The following is a 19538-nucleotide window of genomic DNA, read 5'->3' on the forward strand; positions in this document are numbered from 1 at the left end:
TAATAGTTGGGATTATTGAGGGATAATCAATAGTTTGAACTTTTAAAGGAAGAAGGCGCATAGTTCGGACTGTTTTTGTCAATTTTTCCTAATTTTTTAAAGATGCACGCACTTAGCACTGGTAGCAATTAGGAACACACTTCCTATGTTTCTTTTTACTTGCAACTATTTGACTTTCATGCATGTTAATGCATAACTTCAACCATTAATAGTTGTAATTACTGGTAATGAAAAATTATGAAAATTAGATATTCAAAAAATATAATTGAGACGATTTTAACAAGATCACACATGAATATATTCTTCCTTAACTATAAATTACCAAAAATAAACTAAGTAGAGTTGATGAATAGTGTAAAAGCTAAATCATTGAAAGTAAAAAGAAATAAAAGAAATAGTTAATACTCCCTCCGTCCCAAAATATAGTTCATATTTTCCTTTTTTCACGGTAATTTATGCAAATAGAATCTAAGAGAGATATTAAATTTTTTTTGTTTATTTAAATAAATATTGTATGAGAAAAGATAATTTTAGGAGAGAGAATGGAGAATAATTGGTGAAAGAACATTAATTGTAACATTTTGATTGAATAAACAAAGGAAAAAACAAAATTCAAGAAGTCAATAAACGATGCGACACGATTTTTCTATACAAATTACGAAAAAATGTGGAAGTATATATGAAAATAGGAATTATATTTTAGAACACTCAAAATGAAAATAGAAACTACTACCTCCGTTTCTTAATAAGTGCAACATTTCCCTTATTTAGAATAGTCACAATAAGTGCAACCAAGCTCAAAATGGTAAAAAAGTTCAATATTATTACAAATATGCCATCAAAAAGCAAGAGGAGACCACAGCTTTTTTGTTCATCACTTGAATTACTCTACTTTATTGTGGTCCCAACTTTCTCTCTCTACATTCCTCAGTATTCTCCCACTTTCTCTATGTTGCACCTATTAAAAAACAGAGTAAGTATATTTTAGGACGAAGGAAGTAATTTTGGACTTGTTTGTGTGAGGGTGTGAAGAAACAATCATAAAATGGGTAGGGAAAATGTGAAGGAAGCGCATAGATTAGCAGTGGAAAGCAGACTGAGAAACATGATGTACCTTACTATGAAAATGAATAAAAAATGTCTTTACCCGTTGTCGAAAAAAAAGAAAAACAGATCTCAACAGGTGCCAATTCCATTTCCTCACGCATCAATCATCAGAACCTTCTGACACTAAGACAGATAGATTAGACAAAGGGCTAGAGAAACTCCCGAAGCAGCGACGACCTAGTCAAAGCAGAGAGAAAATTACCACCTCTCCATCACCTACCTCTCGCCGCCTACTATCCTTTTCCGATCGTCGCTTCTCCTGTTACCGCCGAATTCAATTCACTATCAAAACCTCCATAACTGTAAATTTAGATACTTTTCCTAATTTCTAGGTTTAATTCTTTAATTCATCAAAAGTTCTATTTTCTCTCTCCTCCGATTCTTGTTTACTGTGTTTCAACCGCAACTTAGCGACTCAAGGAGTTCAACGAATCGCTTCTTATCAATTAGGTATTATTCATCATTTTTTTTATTGTTAGCAACAAAGTTTAAATTGTCGAACGTTCGCAATTGAATATAGTAAGTTATAGTTATTGAGTTTTATGTTGGAAAAAAGTATTGCAGGTTAAGTAAGTGGCTGGTGCGCTGAAATTGATGAGCCATGGAGCAATTGGTGAACTTCATTATTCGACCGCCAAGGTTTGATATGATTAATGGAATGAATAAGAAAGCAATTTTAGTCGAGATTCATTTTAATGAGTAGGAGTATAATCTTGAGGCTGCAATTAATGGTATCTAACTTGATTAGGCTGTGAATATTTTGGCTTAGCTTTTCGCAATCTTTTATTTATAGTAATAATTGAACGGGTTTACTTCCGTGTATGGTTGATAGTACGGTTAGTGTTGTTTGTAGGATAAGGTTATCATGTGGGAGTTTATGTTTTCTTGGGGTTTTGAGTTTGTGCTACTTCACGTAGCAGAATGATTCTAAAGAGTGCCTAATGGTATATGCTCGTAGAAAACATGAACTATATATGGTCACAGAAAGCGTAGAATGCTTCATAATCTATATGGTCATTTTATGCATTACAAAAAAGTGTTCAAATTAGTAGAATGGATCCTGAATTGCTTGGAGATAATGTGCATTCTTAGAATTTCTTTTGCTTCCTAACCAGAGAAACAATCATTTGAGTGGATGATGGCTTTTTTTATTTTTATTTTTGGTTCCTGACTTATCTTTGCTCTTCGCTGGACAACCTGCAGAATATGAGTTAAATAAAAGTATGAAACTCTACTTTTGTTAGAAAGTTTGTGTTCTATAACTTGGTCTATATTTGTTTAGTAGCATGGTCAGTGATGTATGCAAATCACAAGTCATAACTTGGTTAAGTTTCATGCAGAGCGGAATATAGCCCTGAACATGACCTTTTGGATCAAGAGTTCATGCTAAAAGGAAAGTGGTACCAGAGGAAGGACATTGAGGTCAGCTTTTGTTTTATGCCATTTGAGACTGATATTATACTTTAGTTGGGATAAAGTAGCTGATATCATACTTGTTGGAGTACATTGCTTGTTTAATAATTTTGACTCTATGATGCTAATAATGTGAGTTATATTACATAGAGGATTCGTTTACGTTTGTGATATTGTGTGCTTAGATTAAGGCAAATCGTAAATTTTATGGGGGTGAGTGTTTTTGCTTGTGATGTATGTATGTGCACGTGTAAGTGTGTGTGCATATGCACTTGCATACGTATGTGTGTGTGTGTGTGTGTATTATATATATATATATATATATATATATATATATATACATATATATATATATATATAGAAGAAGTGAGTTCATATGAGAATGCATACTTACATGAGAAATGAGAATGATATTCGCGCTAAACTTTATGAATAAGCGATGTAACTCTAATGAAAAAGTGATGTAACTCCAAAAAAAAGTATATTAGAAACAAAAATTCAAATTTCAAACTTTTTTTTTGGCTCTAAATTTTTTTTAGGGGGAGTATAACTCTAATGAACAAGTGTTGTAACTCCAATCCATTCGTGTGGTTGAGATTCATTCTCATTTCTCATGTAAGAAGCATTCTCATGTGATCTTCCCCTATAATATATTTATATAATATATATATATATATATATATATAATATATATATATATATATATATGTATATATAACCAAAAACACATAGATTGAGATTTGTGTGCATCTCCTAATCGAGGTTAGTGAGAGATTCTCTAGTTCTTTATGGAATATAAGAGCCTATCCTTAGTTTAATTAAGCCCTTAAACAGCCCAAGATTCAATCTTTATTATTCTAAACGAGAGTTAGTGTTCTTAGTGCATCAATTACCGTATCTCTCCATAGGTGCATACACATCAAGTGGTATAATCTATTATATATTATATATATATTATATATATATAATATATTATATATATTAATATATATATAATATATATATATATATAATCCTGTGTATGTTTTTGTTGCATGTACTTATGGGTATAGGTTTAATGTTAGAACTGGCTAAGAACATAGCTGAAAAGGTAACATTCCAGGGAAACTAATGCTCACACCAAAGCTTAGAGTTAACTCATATGTTTGTTGTGGATATAAAAGAATGACAATATTTCAAGGCAGAACTTGTATTTTGGAGTCTTCATGGCATAGAGGCGTGTTTCTTGCTAATTTCTGGTAATTTTTTAGTGCAAGTTTTTTCAGGCCTTGGTTTAAGTGATTTTCATCAAGGTTGGGTAGAATTTTGCAATAGCTTTCTTTTAGAGGACTCGTGGTTTTCTTAATGATGTATATGTTCATCTAATTCTATTGATAATGCTAAATAATAATATAAAGAGCATGACATGCTGTACATCGTATGATTCTATCACGCTTTGGGAATTCACACGTTGCCAAATAAACTTTTAGGGAAATTTTACACGGTGACCCTGCATTTTGAATTTTTTAAAATAACCCTCACTTATTGGGCATTATCTAGAATTAGCTCTAAACTTTGAAAAATACTTCAGATAATATATCTGTTGTAATTTGGAAAATTGTCTAAAGTACATGGTTACCATGCATGATTTTCCTAATCTTTAAGCTGTAAGTGTTTCAAGATTGTGCTACATACATTTGTGCTGAGTAGTGAGCACTATGAATTTCAGTCACTTTTCTAATTCTCAACCAGGCAGAACTAAACTATGTCAATCTGCGTCTGCAGATTAAGAACAGCCGTGGGGATGCTCTTCAATGCAGCCATTACAGCCCTATAGTGAGTCCTGATGGGAAACTCCTACCCTGTGTAATATACTGCCATGGTAACAGGTTAGTTGGAATATGATGTTTTAAGTTTTTTCTTGTTAGTAGTAATTTATATTTTCTGTGTATACCCTTAGCCGATGTTCATATGTATTCTAAACAACCTGATGGGTCGGAAGTTGCAACCTGGATCTGTTTTGATCTTTATATTTGCACATTGAAGCTGTATTACATTTCAGATATTAGATGGCTTAGCTTGAAGGGTATATTCTTGGAATATTTTGTGCTCATTTGGGTGCCATCTACTTTTTTTTCTTGTCTTCTGCTTCCTCCAGGCTTTCATAACAGTGACTTTTTTGGAGTTGGTTTAGTCAATACAATGCTTTTGTTCCTCGAGATGTATATTTTCAATCATGGAAACATATTACTATACTAGTACGTAATGCTACATCATATGTTGAGGATGTGTTGCAGAACTACCGTATTTTACTCTTCGTCGCAAAATGGAAATTCTATCTCCTTTGCTCATGTTGAAATCTCAGAAATTTTAGTCTACATCTTAACATAGTTGACCAAAAGGATTTCATAAACTCCCTAGGTTAGCAATATTTATTATGTGATCAATGTTCCCTTTCCCGTATCGTATACTCTCTTAACGCCATATTCCCCACACCACTAGTGAGAGTTCTCTTCTGGCCTTGAAGTATTTTTTTGTTTAAGCTCTTCGCAACATAATTTTCTCTTTGGTTCCTACTCTTTTCTTACACTTTTCATCTTAAACTTTTGGTCTTACTCTGTATTTTTGTGTATCTGCTCATCGTTTGAATCGAAGCAGAGTCTACTAGTTCGAATGTTGATTTAAACCAAATTGCTTAACCACAAAGGTTTATCATCAATTGAATTTTACTCTTGATTCTCATTATATTTGAACTGCGAAGGTTATTATCTGGTTTCATTCACTAAGATGTTTATTATGTGGAATCCAAGGTTAATTAAGGCAAGATGAAAACGGTTGTGCTTATTAAAAAATTTATTTTATGGATCGATGGAATCCGAGGTTAACTAAGACTACTTGAAACATAAAGAAAAGAGTTGTGCTTATTTTTTTATTTTTTTTCATAATTAGGCTAGATGGTTTAAAATAATTTAGTTAGCAAAACTGAAAATACTCCAGTGCTATGTTTCTTGGACTTCTGATTTTCCCTTAAGTATTAGATTTTTGGTATGCTTGGCACGAGTATGGTACTTGACATCTTATTCCTGAACATACAAAATTTTATTTGACTGCACATGTCTAACACTAAGACACGTATCCATGTGTTACACAAGTAGGTGTGTCTGAGCTACATATCCAGCACAAAAGTCCCAAGGTGATGACAACTAAATTAAAAAGGACAAAAAATACAAGCAACACAAACAATATCGGTGGCCTTGTCTTCTACATAAGTAGAATTTTTTTATGTTCATTATCCTATTCTCCTAATCAATTTTGTTGGATAAGGTGCTGTAAACTTTTCCTGCAATATCACGTCCACATTCAAGTATGTGGAAGAGTTTCTTTTCTTAATGACCTTTATATATAATATGGTATCTTGGCGATTTTTCCCTTCACAGTTTTTTGTACTATCTCAGTTGTTTGCTCTATTCATATGATGCAATCAAGGATCTTCTTTAATGCTTCCACCTTTTTATATTCTTGCAACATTGAAATGTGCACAAGGACTAAGGACTAAGGACTAAGGAGAGAGATAGAGAAAACGAACTCCCATTTGCTAGGAGAGAGAAAGAATATATTGCCAAAAATTGTCAACGTTGCAAGTAATAGATACTTCCTAAAACGGGAAACATTGTAAGAATTAAAAAACAAAGGAAGTTGCTCCTTTGTCATTGAAAGGCTCTAAAAACTAAGTATAAGGCATTGAAATCTGGACTGATTTGGTACTGACATGGCATTACATCCAAACCAACATGTGAAGCAATATTGAATAGATATAGGCCATTCAATGTAGTATGTTGTTTTAGGTGCTATCTTGTTGGATATAAATACTAATAGGTGGTCAATGTGGCCAATTAGCTCTAATAGTTGCCAAATATCTTTCATTATCTTCCTTTGTAATGTAGGAAATAGGTAATTTTCCCTTACTATTTCCATCTAGTGGTTATTTCTATTCCACTTCGCTATATCTACATATGTTGATGGAAAATTACACGTATTACCTGAATATTTCTTCATTATGGAATTGATCAACTCATAGGCTAGCAATTGCTATGTAAACATTATTTTTTGGAACAATTTGCATTCTAAAAAAGATACCAATGCCCTATATCTTTGTATGAGTTACTTATAGTACTAGTATTAGTATAATGTTTTTCATACGAAACAAAGAGTTGGTAAGGGAACTGTTATAGTGAAGCTTTTACAGGCAAATATGCACCTTGGTTATTGTATTTGCATCTACTATATACACTTTCAATGCATAAATAAGTTCTTATAAGATCATCCTCTTTGGTACATTGATGAACTAGGTTGCCTGGAAACGGACGTGGGTATGGCGAAATACATTATAGTATCCGAATGACAAAAGGTGCAGTAAATTAGTGAACTTTGATACGTGCACCTCTACTGAGTAAAAATTCCTGGGTAAAATTTGATTCATGGTTACTAATATTGGTAGGTGACAACGGGTTTAGTGTTGGTCATTAGTTGGCTAGTGAGATAGATGAAAGACAAAAGGTAAAGAGGTTTATGTTTTTGGCTTTTTAGAATGAAGTATGAGTGACAAAATTGTCTGTTGTCCTTGTGTATTTGATGCCTCATGAGCTAGCAACCAAAAAAATGTTCGAAAGGGTTAAAAGGAAGCCTAAAAGATTTTCTTGAGTGTCTAGTTCATGTCTAGTTCATGTCTAGTTCATGTCTAGTAATGTCCAATTTCCTTATATTTACCCAAAAAATAAAAAAAGTCAACACAAGTATTAGGTCTATGCCCTTAGTTGTGCCTTTCCATGTGTTATGTGTCAAATACTTCTCAAACAAGGTTTTGGTAGTTAGCAAGCTTGTTCGTGCTTCCGCAATGATGGATTATCTATATGTGCTCATCTATTGGTTGGGCAACTGAGCACTTAGTGTGTCACTTGGGAGTGTCAAGTCAACAACTCTATGTCAACATTTGATGTCCAGTTTTTCCTTCAAATCTTGGGATATGTTAACCATAAAACCATAAACCATGGATCAACTTCCCACCTAGTCTTAAAAATGTTCCGGTGCATATACGGAAAAAGCAAACTATTTTATGAACTATTGTTGAAAAATAATCCCAAATTAGCGCTCCCCCGATAATAAGTCTCCCTAAGTCAAAGTCACTAACAACAATGGACAACTTAATGAAGAGACACTTCAATAATGGGATACTTTATGAAATTCACTACATATATTAGTGATAGAGAAAAAGGGGAGCATAACCTCCTGCCCTTCTTCACATGTCCAGTTGTCATCAAGGGGTTTTACTTCAAGTTTGCTTTCCATATTGGTCCTCTGCCATCTCTCCGTCATGTTTGCTTCACCAACTCATGTATACTGATGCCAGCAATTTCTTCATAGTAAGAAGGTCAAGCCACTTCAAAATCTGAACATAAGAAAAAACTTCGTGCCAGTTCCAAATTGCACAAAGCTTATTTCTTATAATGCATATAAATGTGCTATGCCGGTTCCACTCTTTAAATATATGAATGGTTTTGTTTGTGTTCTGTAGTGATTTTAATATGTTATCTTGTGGTCTATTTTTGCTGACTACGGTTCATGTCAATTGGCATGCCAGTGGGTGCAGGGCAGATGCCAGCGAAGCTGCTATAATATTGCTGCCTTTGAACATCACAGTTTTCACCTTGGACTTCTCGGGTTCCGGACTCTCTGGAGGAGAACATGTTACTCTAGGATGGAATGAGGTGAGTTTTTCGAGTCCATTTCATTAGATTTGAGGATATACGATTACTTGAACATCATTTAACACATTTTCCCCTTAACAATATATGTGACTAAGTGATTTTTATAGAGGAGCTATAAACCCGTTGGTCTTGGTTTCTTGACGGGTTTCAATGATGCATTCATGGTATATGAATTAAAAGCAAGAAAATAGTGATTTTTGTGAAGGATTAAAATGGTATTTTTTGTTTGTTGAGAGCTTTTGATTTGGCTTGTAGAAAAAGCTGTGGTCTTACTACAATGATATTATTGCTATAACAATTCTAACTTTTCTCCGTGGGTTTTATAGAAGGATGACCTGAAGGCTGTTGTTGATTATCTTCGGTTAGAGGGGAATGTATCTATGATTGGCTTGTGGGGCCGTTCTATGGGTGCAGTTACCAGGTCCTATTTCACATCTCGTCTTTCAATTTCTGCAGATTTTTATCCTGTTCCTCATAGTGGCGTTAAGTTTTCCATCTTTAGAAGATTCCTTCTGCTCTGGCTTCCTGTTTTGATGTAAAAAACTGTCAGCATTGTGCTGTTTGTATTACCTAATTTTGTTGGCTGCTGCTGTAGCTTAATGTATGGAGCTGAGGATCCTTCAATTGCTGGAATGGTCCTTGACAGCCCCTTCTCAGACTTGGTTGACTTGATGATGGAACTTGTGGATACCTATAAAGTCCGACTTCCTAAATTTACAGTAAGGAACAAAATTATCTCTATCATCACACTTTCGATATCATCCCTAGTCTTCAAATTCAGATATTGTTCCATAAGTGAGAGTTTATTCCAAGAAGTTCCACCTTACTACTTGCCTTGAATTAAGATGCATGCTTATATAAGTAGATCTCATATCCCTGTGCCAAGTGTTCTTAGCGTCTGAAGCAGCAAAAAATGAACAATTACTTTTAAAAAGAAAATTATAAGGGAAAGGTTCTTAAGACTCAGTAAATAACTCCTTGAAAGATGATTAGTAATTGAACTTGCCAAGTTAAATGTACTTTTGTCATTCCACCATCATATCATATGTGTATGATTCTGCCACGTGTCTTAATCATTTTACTGTGTTAGAATACAGATGTTTGAGTGGTTTTCTGAAGAATGTGTGTAAAGTCTGTATGTGGGTTTTTAGCTATTGACACCTAATGATGCCTATTTTCTTTTTAAAAATATCACATTTTCCAGAATGTTAAAAGTATTGAATGATTGATGTGTGATGATTATTGTTATTTTGGCACATTGATCATCTGCTAAATTTTGTATTTCTGCAGTGATATTAATGTCAATATAATGTCTTTTATAGGTGAAATTTGCCATCCAATACATGCGAAGAGCTATTATGAAGAAAGCTAAATTTGACATAATGGACCTGAACACCATCAAGGTTATATGTGCTTTCAATACATTACAATTTTGTCGCTATAAGACCTTTTGTGTTCAAGTTTTCTATATGATGTAGCCCAGACTGCAGCTGTAGCCTTTACAATGGCATTCGGCATTCATTTGTGTGTGTGCATCCTTCTCTCTTCTAGTGAGTGAAAAATATAATGTGGTCTTAATAACTTGGAACTGCTAAAAAAATTCAAAATGGATTTGAAAATCATTGTGACCAAGGAAAAGTTACTTTAGGTGGATGGATCTGTTGAAGTTTCAAAATAGTAGAAATTGCTGATAAACCTAACAGAATTTGTACACTCGCTGCTTATGGGAGCGTTAGCGTGTTGTACATTAAGGTAAGTTTTTGATGGATCATTTGGAAACAATGTTTTAATACAAGAATTTTTATGCAAGGCACCAGAAAGTGAGAGTGAGTTATAAAGTGTTGGATGCATGGAGTACATTGCTGTAAACATTTTCCCTGCACCATAGTTTGGATGTTTTGGTAAAATAAGTGTTGGTTTTGGTGTATGGGAAAGGACACCTAGAGTACATTAAGTTATTCAGTTTCCAGTATTAGTTGGTTATAGGATTGGTTACCCATGTGATTCATACTTCAAGTTCTTTGGTAGCTTCATTGCTGTGATGATGTTTGGTTTTGATCGGTGCATTCTCCTATATTTGTGAGACTAGGTAGCGAAGTCTTCCTTTGTTCCAGTGTTGTTCGGCCATGCAACTGATGATGATTTTATACAGCCTCACCATTCAGAACGTGTATTTGACGTCTACATGGTAAGTTATGAATTTTTCTCTTGTATCAAAAAATCAAATATTACCCCCTGTGTTCCAAAGTGTAGTACTCATTTTGCCATTTTGTCATTTTGCCATTTTGGGATGTCAATTTGCTTGTACTTCCTCGTTTTCAAATTTATGCTTCATTCTCCACCTGTCATTTTGAGACTCGAATCCTCCATTCTTTGCATCTTACTAGCTCCACCGGAAGATTATGTATGTAACATCATATGGTTGAAGTTCCTCGAGAAAATATATTGACACTTTAGTTTCGTATGGACCAAATTTTGAACAGTGTCTCTGGGAGTATATTTCTGTTATCATATGTTAGGTTTGCCGGCCCTTGCTGCCATCAATGCACTCGTAGTTTACTATATATTTCTTATCTGGAGCTGCTTTTGAGACTTTCTTTATATAGGCTTTATGTTAAATGATAAGGTAATTCTGTCAGGGAGACAAGAATATAATCAAATTTGATGGCGATCACAACTCTCCCCGGCCTCAGTTCTACTTCGATTCAATAAGTATATTTTTCAATAATGTTTTGCAACCTCCGGAGGATGATGTGCCAGTGAGGTTATTCGACCCAGTGCATGAATATATGGACAAGGTAGGTTGGAGATTAATAACAAGTAAAGGGTTTGATGAAATTGACTTCATATTAATTTTGATAATTTGTTGGATGTATTTCTCCCATCTTTAGGACACTTGGAATGCATTGCATGGAATAGGATACACAGGCAGCAATTCATCAGGTGAATTTAGTGGCATAAATTTAGTAGCTTATCTGCTTTCTGCAGATTCGGATACTAAATTAATGATCCATTCAGACAATAAATGTTAGTCTTGTTCTTCTGTTTGTACAGACCCTGCCAGGAGTGGCACTGGAGATGCTATCAAGCAGCTCCGCTCTAAACGACCTATGAGCAGAATGGAGGTTAGTCTTGATTGATACCTCATATAGAGACTGGGACACACTAGATGGTCCTAAAAATCTTTTTTTTTTTTTTTTTGGGTGCTCTGCTTACTCAGAGTGAATTACGTGATTTAAAAATACAAATGGTAGTTGGAGCACTGGTGCAGAGTATTCTCTTAGTAACGAAGCTGTTTGCGTTTTCTTAATTTAATTTTCTATTGAATGTTCTCAGGTGCCACCAACCATAGCTGCAGGAGATGAACAACCTGAAGAAAAGGTATATTTGATCTATTTTGGCTAGACCTTGTCTTAGTTTTTTGATTTATTTGCTACAGTTCATTCTATTAAGGAGAACATATGTTGTAGTCAATTTTTTATAATTGTTAGGGTATGGCAGTGAGCTCTCAAAAAGATACTTTGAAAATGTAAGTCCTAATGCCCCTGAACAGGCGGCCTTTCGTCTTGGTAAACATTAATCATTGATCAAGAACATAACTGCTGTTAAGTCTTAGATATAATAAAATATGAGGATGACATATCAACACATCAAAACCAATGAATTCAATATAGATTATCAACTATTGGTTCCCAGGATTCTCTTCTGTCTATTTATGGCCCTACCTAATTTCACATTTTGCAGAAATCCTGCTCCTGCATTCCGTAGGCAAATTTGTCTATCATTTTTTCTTCTGAAATCTGCTTTCTCAAAATTTGTTTAGGGTCTATTAGGCAATGGTTAAGTCTGCAAAACCTTTCATTTTCACAAATTAGGAGGTTGTTTTGCCAGAAGTTGATCAAAGTACCCTTCTAGCATTTCTCTTCTCAGGTAGCCTAGCATTTTTATGATATGCAATGTAAAGCAAAGTAATAAATAACCACCTTGGGTAACCCCACTATTGTAACACCCCTAGTGCGTGTGATTTTAAGTCAACGGAGTAGAATAAGCCTAGGTTCATGCTATATGCTCTTACCAAATAGTTAATCACATTGTGCCATATTATCGACTTATTTTATACATTAGGGGAATATATATGGCATAGGCCTCCCTACAACATTCAACTTACAGGACTACTGGAGTTTTGCCTTTGCCTTTGTAATTGCCATTGCCATTCTTTCCATACCCCCATTCTAAATCTATTGTCCTCCAGCTTCCCACTCTGACTACTATTCTGGTCACCCTTTGCATGATTGTTGTTGCCAACAGATCCGTTGTGCTCGTTCTGACCTTTCTTGGGTTTATCATTGAAGTAACATCAAATTCTCGGAGCCCTTTCTTCTCGCAAATTCTAGACTACCGAGTTACGTTCAGTCCTTTCCAGGATGATTGTTTCGGCATCTTATAGAGAAGTAAACTATATCAGATCGATTCTTCCCATTACTCCCATTGGAGTTTTGGCTACCCTTTTTCTGGAAGTCCTCGTTGTGCTTTTGTTTCTTGAAATTATCCTGGTTCCTACTTCCTACTGTTTCCAAACTCCTTCCTTTCTGACCAAAAAATAGGATCCTTACCTTATTAATGAGCAACTCTCCTATATAAACATCTAAAGAGGTAAAGGTCTCTCCAGAAAAGTCTCATCTGAATCTCTGTGGTCATCTTCTGCTCGAATCTCTGAATTCCACCATAGTTACAACTTCAGAATCAAATTTGGAAAGTTCAATAAACTTGGCATAATTTTAACTAATATTCATTCCCCCCATCTCGAGGTTAATGAACCCTTGAGCCTTTTGCTTCTTTAAGAATGCAGGATAATACTTGTCCTGCAGGGCCTTTTTCAAAAGCAGTCCAGTGAAAAATAGGTACATTTTGCTGCCACGAAAGATCAACTTTTTCCAACCAAAAAAAAAAAAAAGATCAACTTTCATCTCTAAGGTAAAAACACAACACGATTGACCTTAAGGCTTTCAGGGTAGTTCAGCGTTAAAGGTCTACGTTAGATTCTCTCGACCCGTACCAGAAGATGGTAGGGTCAGATTCCCCCGTGAATCGATGTGGTTTACTTCGAGTTACTTTCTTAATCATGTCTCAGGGATCAGTTTGATTTTCCACTCTCTGAGCTAACCTCTAAGTAACCATGGTTAGTTGCCTACGGACTTCAACAAGGTCATAAAACTACATAGTTTAGTACCCTAAGATGGTAGGGTTTTACATGGCTGTAGACCTCATAAAGGAGGGTGAAAGGGTTGGGCGGGGACGGTTTAAGGTTTATATCTTTTAAACCGTGAACTTCTCCTAGATAATGGAAGATGGTATCTTTTGATGTACAATTCAACTCTTTCATGATTGGGATTATTTGGGAGTCTCACAAAGTCACAAGTGGGAACTACTTGTGGGAGACGGAGCAAACTTGGGATTATTTACTTTAAATTTTAATTACTTTTCCTGTTTGCAAAAGATGTCTGCTTCTGCCTTTTCTTGTGTGAAGGTTTTCTCCTCGGTCTGTGTCACTGTGTAATGAACCAGCATACATGGCAGACCATAAACAGTAGATTAATGGCAGAAAATAGAGATTATGGAAGTGAGAAAGCTGATTAAGGAAGAACAAAGGATGATATTATTGAAAGATGATTTTATCACCGATTACAGCCTAGCCACTCTTTTGAGAGGAATGACTCTCCCAATTAAACTAAATGACTACTTTTCACAAATATTTAACATGCTTTCTTTCTCCATACTCTCCTCCATTTATAGAAGATTTTTTCCTACTCCCTCCTAGCTAACTAAGTGCCTTATTCCTCAAGCTAATCCATTACAGACTAATTAGCATTACCAAAAGTCCCCCTCCCCCCTAGGCCAATCTAATACACACTGATGAAGAACCACAAAATGGAAAAAGAGTCAAGAAAGAAGGGAGAGAATAGATGAAGGAAGAGGGGAGGGGAAACCACATATCAAGTGCTATATTGGTTAGGTCTCCTTATTCTTCCTCTTCCAGGCTTTTCATCAGCCACTTCCATTATGTCATAAATTCTTTGTCCACTACTTGCTCTTGTGAAGCTCATAGGATTCTCATCTTCATTTCACCATCTACATTTCCATGTCTTGGATTCCGCGAATTTTTTTTTGTGATCATCTAAGCCTTTTCTTTGCAAATCTCATGTTCTTTTTTGCCACCATAATTACTTTTTTGAGCTAGGATTTTGGTAGCATCTAGTTGCAAAAGTAACTTATTATGCTCTAGAGCTTTTGCTTGGTTTTTACCTTTTCCAATACTCTCTGCTGCAGGAAGAGACACTAGGAACCGAGTCATCTTCCTCAAGCTCTGGAATGATTAGCTTTGAATTAGCCAATGGTCAGCCCTATGGTCCTCATGTTCCAATTGCCTTCGATGATGATCAATATGTGGAATACCCTCTTGACACCATGGCAGAATTTCCCCGTGATTCACAGGAAGAAGAAAGGGTGGGTGAGAAGTTACAAGTTTTACGCATGTGATTTATTTTCATTAAATGCTGGATTGATTGACCTGTGTTTTGCCTGAATCTAGATGGTCATGGAAGCCATAGTTGAGTCTTTGAAGGACTTGGATACGGGGAATCCACCGGAAGAGCCACCCTCTTGCACGGATACTAATGTTGTCGAGTCTAACCAAAGAGGTCATAAACCGAATACCCTCACAGATAAAGAGGGTTGTGGACCATCTAAGGCAGGTTCTTTCCTTCCATCAACCAACAGTGATACTGATTGTTCTTCGTCTGAACGTCGATTAGATAAATCTTCTCGAGTTTCATGTGGTGAAACTGATTTGTCAAATGATACACCTGGTCAAGCTGTAGAGTCATCTGGCACGGAATCTAGTGATGGTACAAAAGCCACATTGACTGTTGTAAAAAATTCTTCAGGACATATTATGGATGGATTCTTCCGTCGGTGGGATAGAGGTTTCTTCAAAAGCACACGGTAAACATAATCTAATTTTGATGCAGCTGTGCACTCATGTTTGCAACGGAAGGCCAGGCTGATGGAAGAAAACCTATTAACAAAAGGAGATCACTATGGATTTTATTTGGGTAAAAGTCTTACTGACCTAATGGTCATGCTCGGAAGATTTGTTCCTGAAAGTTGGAAAGAAAAGGTAATTGGATAGGTGTGAATATTTGGTTACTGATTATGAAGATACCGGCAATTCTTTACTGTGCATAAACTTTCCAGCTTTGTTGTAAATCCTTAGTGACGTTTCTTAATTTCTTTCCACTGTTGTATATTTTTATCTTCTCGCTCATCTGGATATCATTTATTACAACCTTTAAGTAAATGCTAAATGGCTTATATATATTTTGTTCAAAAAACTTGAATGGACCGAATTCATAATAAATTATTGTGCATCGAAGACTAGAGATGACCAACAGTGCGGGTCAATTCAGCCCAGTCCAACCTACCTCGTGGGCCGTGTGGGCTGGTCTAGCAAAAAGCCCGGTTCAGCTTAGCTCGAACCGTGAACTTGGTGGGTGGGTCGTGGACCAGATTTCTTGAGTCCAGCCCACTAAAGCTCGCTACTAAAATCGCCCAATTCGGACCACGAAATCGGTCCAGTTCGGTCCATGAATCAGACCAACCTAGTCCAAGTAAATATTGAACCAAATTGTGAATATTATAATCAAATTTTATATATTTCAATCAAATTGCATAGATTATAATTCAATTAAATTATAAAATAATGAAATTCTTCATTGGTATTAATAATTGTATATATTTTAATTCATTTTAAAGATTTTATGTAGCAATAATGAATAATTTCAATGATTAAATAATTTTGAAAAAAAAATCTCATGCCGGTCCGCTAGCCCGGTACAGTCCAATAGACCCACGAATCGCGAGAATCGCATATTGAACCGCGAAAATTGGTAACAGACTGATGTGGGTCAAGATTTTTCAGCTGAGGGATCAGCCCGCCCCAATCCATGAATTTCACGATCCGGTCCTAGGCCTTGAAATCTCAGCCCAGTCCGCTACGCCTCACGGTCCGGCCCGCACCATTGGCCATCACTATCGAAAACTATATAATGTCAGTTTTTGTATGATATAATCACCTTTTTATGTAGTTAGTTTTTGTAAAATATAGTCAAATTTGGTATGATGTGGATTGTTTTTCCTAATATAGTTCGTTTTTGTATGATAAAGTCAGTTTGGAACGTTGGGTGTACAATAAATTATTGTGAATGCGGTCTATTCAAGATATTTTGTATATAGTTTTCCAAATACGATAGTGATTAAGTCACCTAGGCATGGCAACGAGTCGGACTTGGACCGGATTATGCATAATCCGACTCCCATCCTACAGAAAGTCGGATTTTAAACCTGAGTCCGACTCCGACATCCGACTCTGAAAATCCGAATCCGACCCGACTTAAAATCCAAACATCCGACTCCGAGACCCGACCCGACTTAAATCCGAACATGTGACTCCGAGATCCGATCCGACTTAAAATCCGGACATCCGACTTAAAATCCGAACATCCGACTTCGAACCTGATCCGATTTATTTTTCTTCCAATTTTTTATAATAGAATAGTCTTCTATATAGACAATAATTTAATCATTACAATTTATTTTAATTATCATATCGAAATCTTATATAGTATAAATAATCTAAATATTACTATTATATTTAACAATCATTTTTTCTATGGGAAGATCCTATATAATACAATTGGCTGAAAGTCGAAGTCAGATTATACATAAATAATACATTACAATAGTAAGAAAAAAAGGATTGATTGTCTCAAAGTCGGATTCGGATGTCGGATTATTTTATGAGATCCGACTCCGACCTTCCTCCGACTCAGAGTCGGATTTTTTAAACGGAGCCGGATTACTTTTTTGTTGGAGTCAACTCGGATTTTTTCCTTCGGATCGGAGCGGACAAGGATCGGATTCGGACTGGATTGCCATCCCTAAAGCGACCACATTTCTGCAATTCAGTAAAGATTTAATATATTGTTGTCATATACTCATATCTAGCTAATAATCTATTCTATATTATGAATGCAGTTGTCAGAAACTAGCGTCAACCCTAACGATAATTAATGCTTTTTCTCCATACGACACTCTTAATAGTCGATCTATTGTGATACTGCGGGGCTGATCCGCTAGCTTGAGAGACCGAGATTGTTCTTGGTGTCTTGGTGAAGCCCAACTCTGTACTTACGTGCCAGTTTGAGCACAAAATGTATAGCCATTAGCCAGTAATAAGGGAAAATTTTAATGTATTCTTTTATTTTTGAGCTTTTTCAATGGTATACAAAATCTAAATGACTTCTCCTTGATACTCTACTCATGACTTATTAAGTAGAGTGCACCTAATGCTAATTAAATGTTTAAAGAAAGGTTGGGTTACAAAGTGTTTGAGGTTGGTTCGTATGTTAGTTCTCAAATAAAGGCCTTAATGCCCATTCATTAATATAATGTTCTTGGAGTTCAAAAATTAGGTTGTAGATTTTTCCTCCCAAATAAGAATAGTGTAAGATACAGAAGCAAATCATTTCATAAATTTAAGCAATAGCAATAAGCTAAAATAATTCGGAATTTAGAGCAATAAAAATCATAAGCAAGAAAACTAAAACCAACAAAAAATAAAAATAAAAAAAAAAGTCAGTGTCCTTGTTTGGGAAGAAAAGATCTACAATATGACTTTCTAAGTCGAAGAAGACCGCCTTAGTGCAAGATAAAGTATGGACATCGAGGTCTTAACATATGAGCCAACATACAAATTGAACTGACTGCAAATATTCAATAATCCGACTTCTTTTAACATTTAATTAATGTTAAGTGAACTGTAGTTAATAAGTCATTAGTACAATGACTAAAGATAATCCAATGAAAATTTGTGCACCATTGAGAAAAGTTAATAATTGCAGGGTACTATTGAGTATTTCTCCAGTAATAATAACTTAAGTCGAGCGAGCTTCATCTACTTTTACTCTCAATGACCCGTTTTTGTTGAATGAAGTTCCCTAACACATTAAGAAAGGAATTAAGAAAGGTAATAAGGCGAAAAAGAAATCAGAAAGGGAACTTAAAAAACAAAATTGGCTAAATTTTAAATTAAGAGTTTAATAGGTAAAAAGAATGAGGTGGTGGTTCCAATTCTTTTTCCCAATAGAGAAATAGGAGTATCTTTAACATTGCTCAAAATGGACCTGCTAGCAATTATTTTTTTTTGTTTGAGCAACTCGTTTGTTGAGCAAAATTGCGAAGCTGAACATATGGGTCTCGGGCTTCAACATTGTCAAGTAAATGATCGGTTTATGTAGAGCATAAACAAATGGGGACATTAGAGAATCTCATGCAAAGCCATTCATGTGGTTCAATTATAAAACATAAGGGGCCCGATCAAAACCACATTGAATCCATTATGTTATAGTACTTCCTCCGTTTCGTTTTAAATGCAACAAAGGAATATGTTATATCTCACAAAAAATACCCATTTGTTACATTTAAAACGAAACAGAGAAAGTAGTATCTTTGACATACTTCATTTCCGATTTATAAGGGATATTCTTTTAAGTTTATCTCTCTTGGTGATTATTAAGAGAAGATATTAGAAAGAGAGTGTGGGATGAGTTTGAAATAAAATAAAGGTGGATGATCTTTGCTTTTAATTTATTTTTTTTAACGCAAGAGGGGAATATATTAAACAGAGCCTAGGAGCTCATTAAAATAGGTGAATACATGAGAACCAAAGACTAACTAGAACCAAACATTTACATGATCTAACATCATGAACTTACAGCTAACCCCAAAAGACAAAAGGGAGTGAACTACAAGATATATGCAAATATTGACAAAAGGGAGTAGACATAATGAGAACATAGCATTGCAGCCTAGTTCGATGATGGTGAAACGAACGAGTTAAGATCAGCTTCATAAGCAATAAAGGCTTCCATAGGGACCACAAAGTGGTCCTTCCGAACGTTGTCCATGTCATGCGTCATTTGAGCTAGTTTATGAGCAGTTATTACCCTCTCGTGTCTCGTCCAACATGATTGAAGAGTAATGAGTTTGGCAGCAAGAGGAGTAGAGGCCGACAATTTCTTTGAGAACCCAACATACTAACGACCATTATCACGTCGGATCACCGCTCCTCCTGCAGCTTTATCAGGGCTCTTCCAACTGCCGTCTGTATTGAGCTTCATGAAGCCCTTTTGAGGACGTTGCCAGATGCCTGCAGGA

The 19538-nt window shown here is 35.4% G+C and overlaps 1 protein-coding gene across 3 annotated transcripts; it reads left to right on the forward strand.

Annotated features, from left to right (window-relative positions):
- Positions 1–1080: 1080 nt before the first annotated feature.
- LOC104886965 (hypothetical protein) lies at positions 1081–15639 on the forward strand. Of its 3 annotated transcripts, none has more exons than XM_048637954.2 (15): positions 1081–1557; positions 1664–1746; positions 2448–2529; positions 4285–4388; positions 8138–8264; positions 8594–8685; positions 8860–8983; positions 9587–9667; positions 10354–10452; positions 10904–11062; positions 11156–11207; positions 11319–11389; positions 11601–11645; positions 14592–14768; positions 14854–15639. In XM_048637954.2, the coding sequence occupies exons 2-15, from the start codon at positions 1709–1711 to the stop codon at positions 15268–15270; spliced, it is 1668 nt and encodes a 555-aa protein (XP_048493911.1). In that variant the 5' UTR covers positions 1081–1557; positions 1664–1708; the 3' UTR covers positions 15271–15639. The 3 variants fall into 3 exon arrangements, with proteins under 3 accessions (XP_048493911.1, XP_010669834.1, XP_010669835.1); XM_010671532.3 differs by having other exon boundaries at positions 1082–1557; positions 8591–8685; XM_010671533.4 differs by having other exon boundaries at positions 1082–1557; positions 1672–1746; positions 8591–8685.
- Positions 15640–19538: the final 3899 nt, after the last annotated feature.

Source organism: Beta vulgaris, chromosome 2 (assembly GCF_026745355.1).
Source record: "Beta vulgaris subsp. vulgaris cultivar EL10 chromosome 2, EL10.2, whole genome shotgun sequence".
NCBI classification, from domain to species: domain Eukaryota; kingdom Viridiplantae; phylum Streptophyta; class Magnoliopsida; order Caryophyllales; family Amaranthaceae; genus Beta; species Beta vulgaris.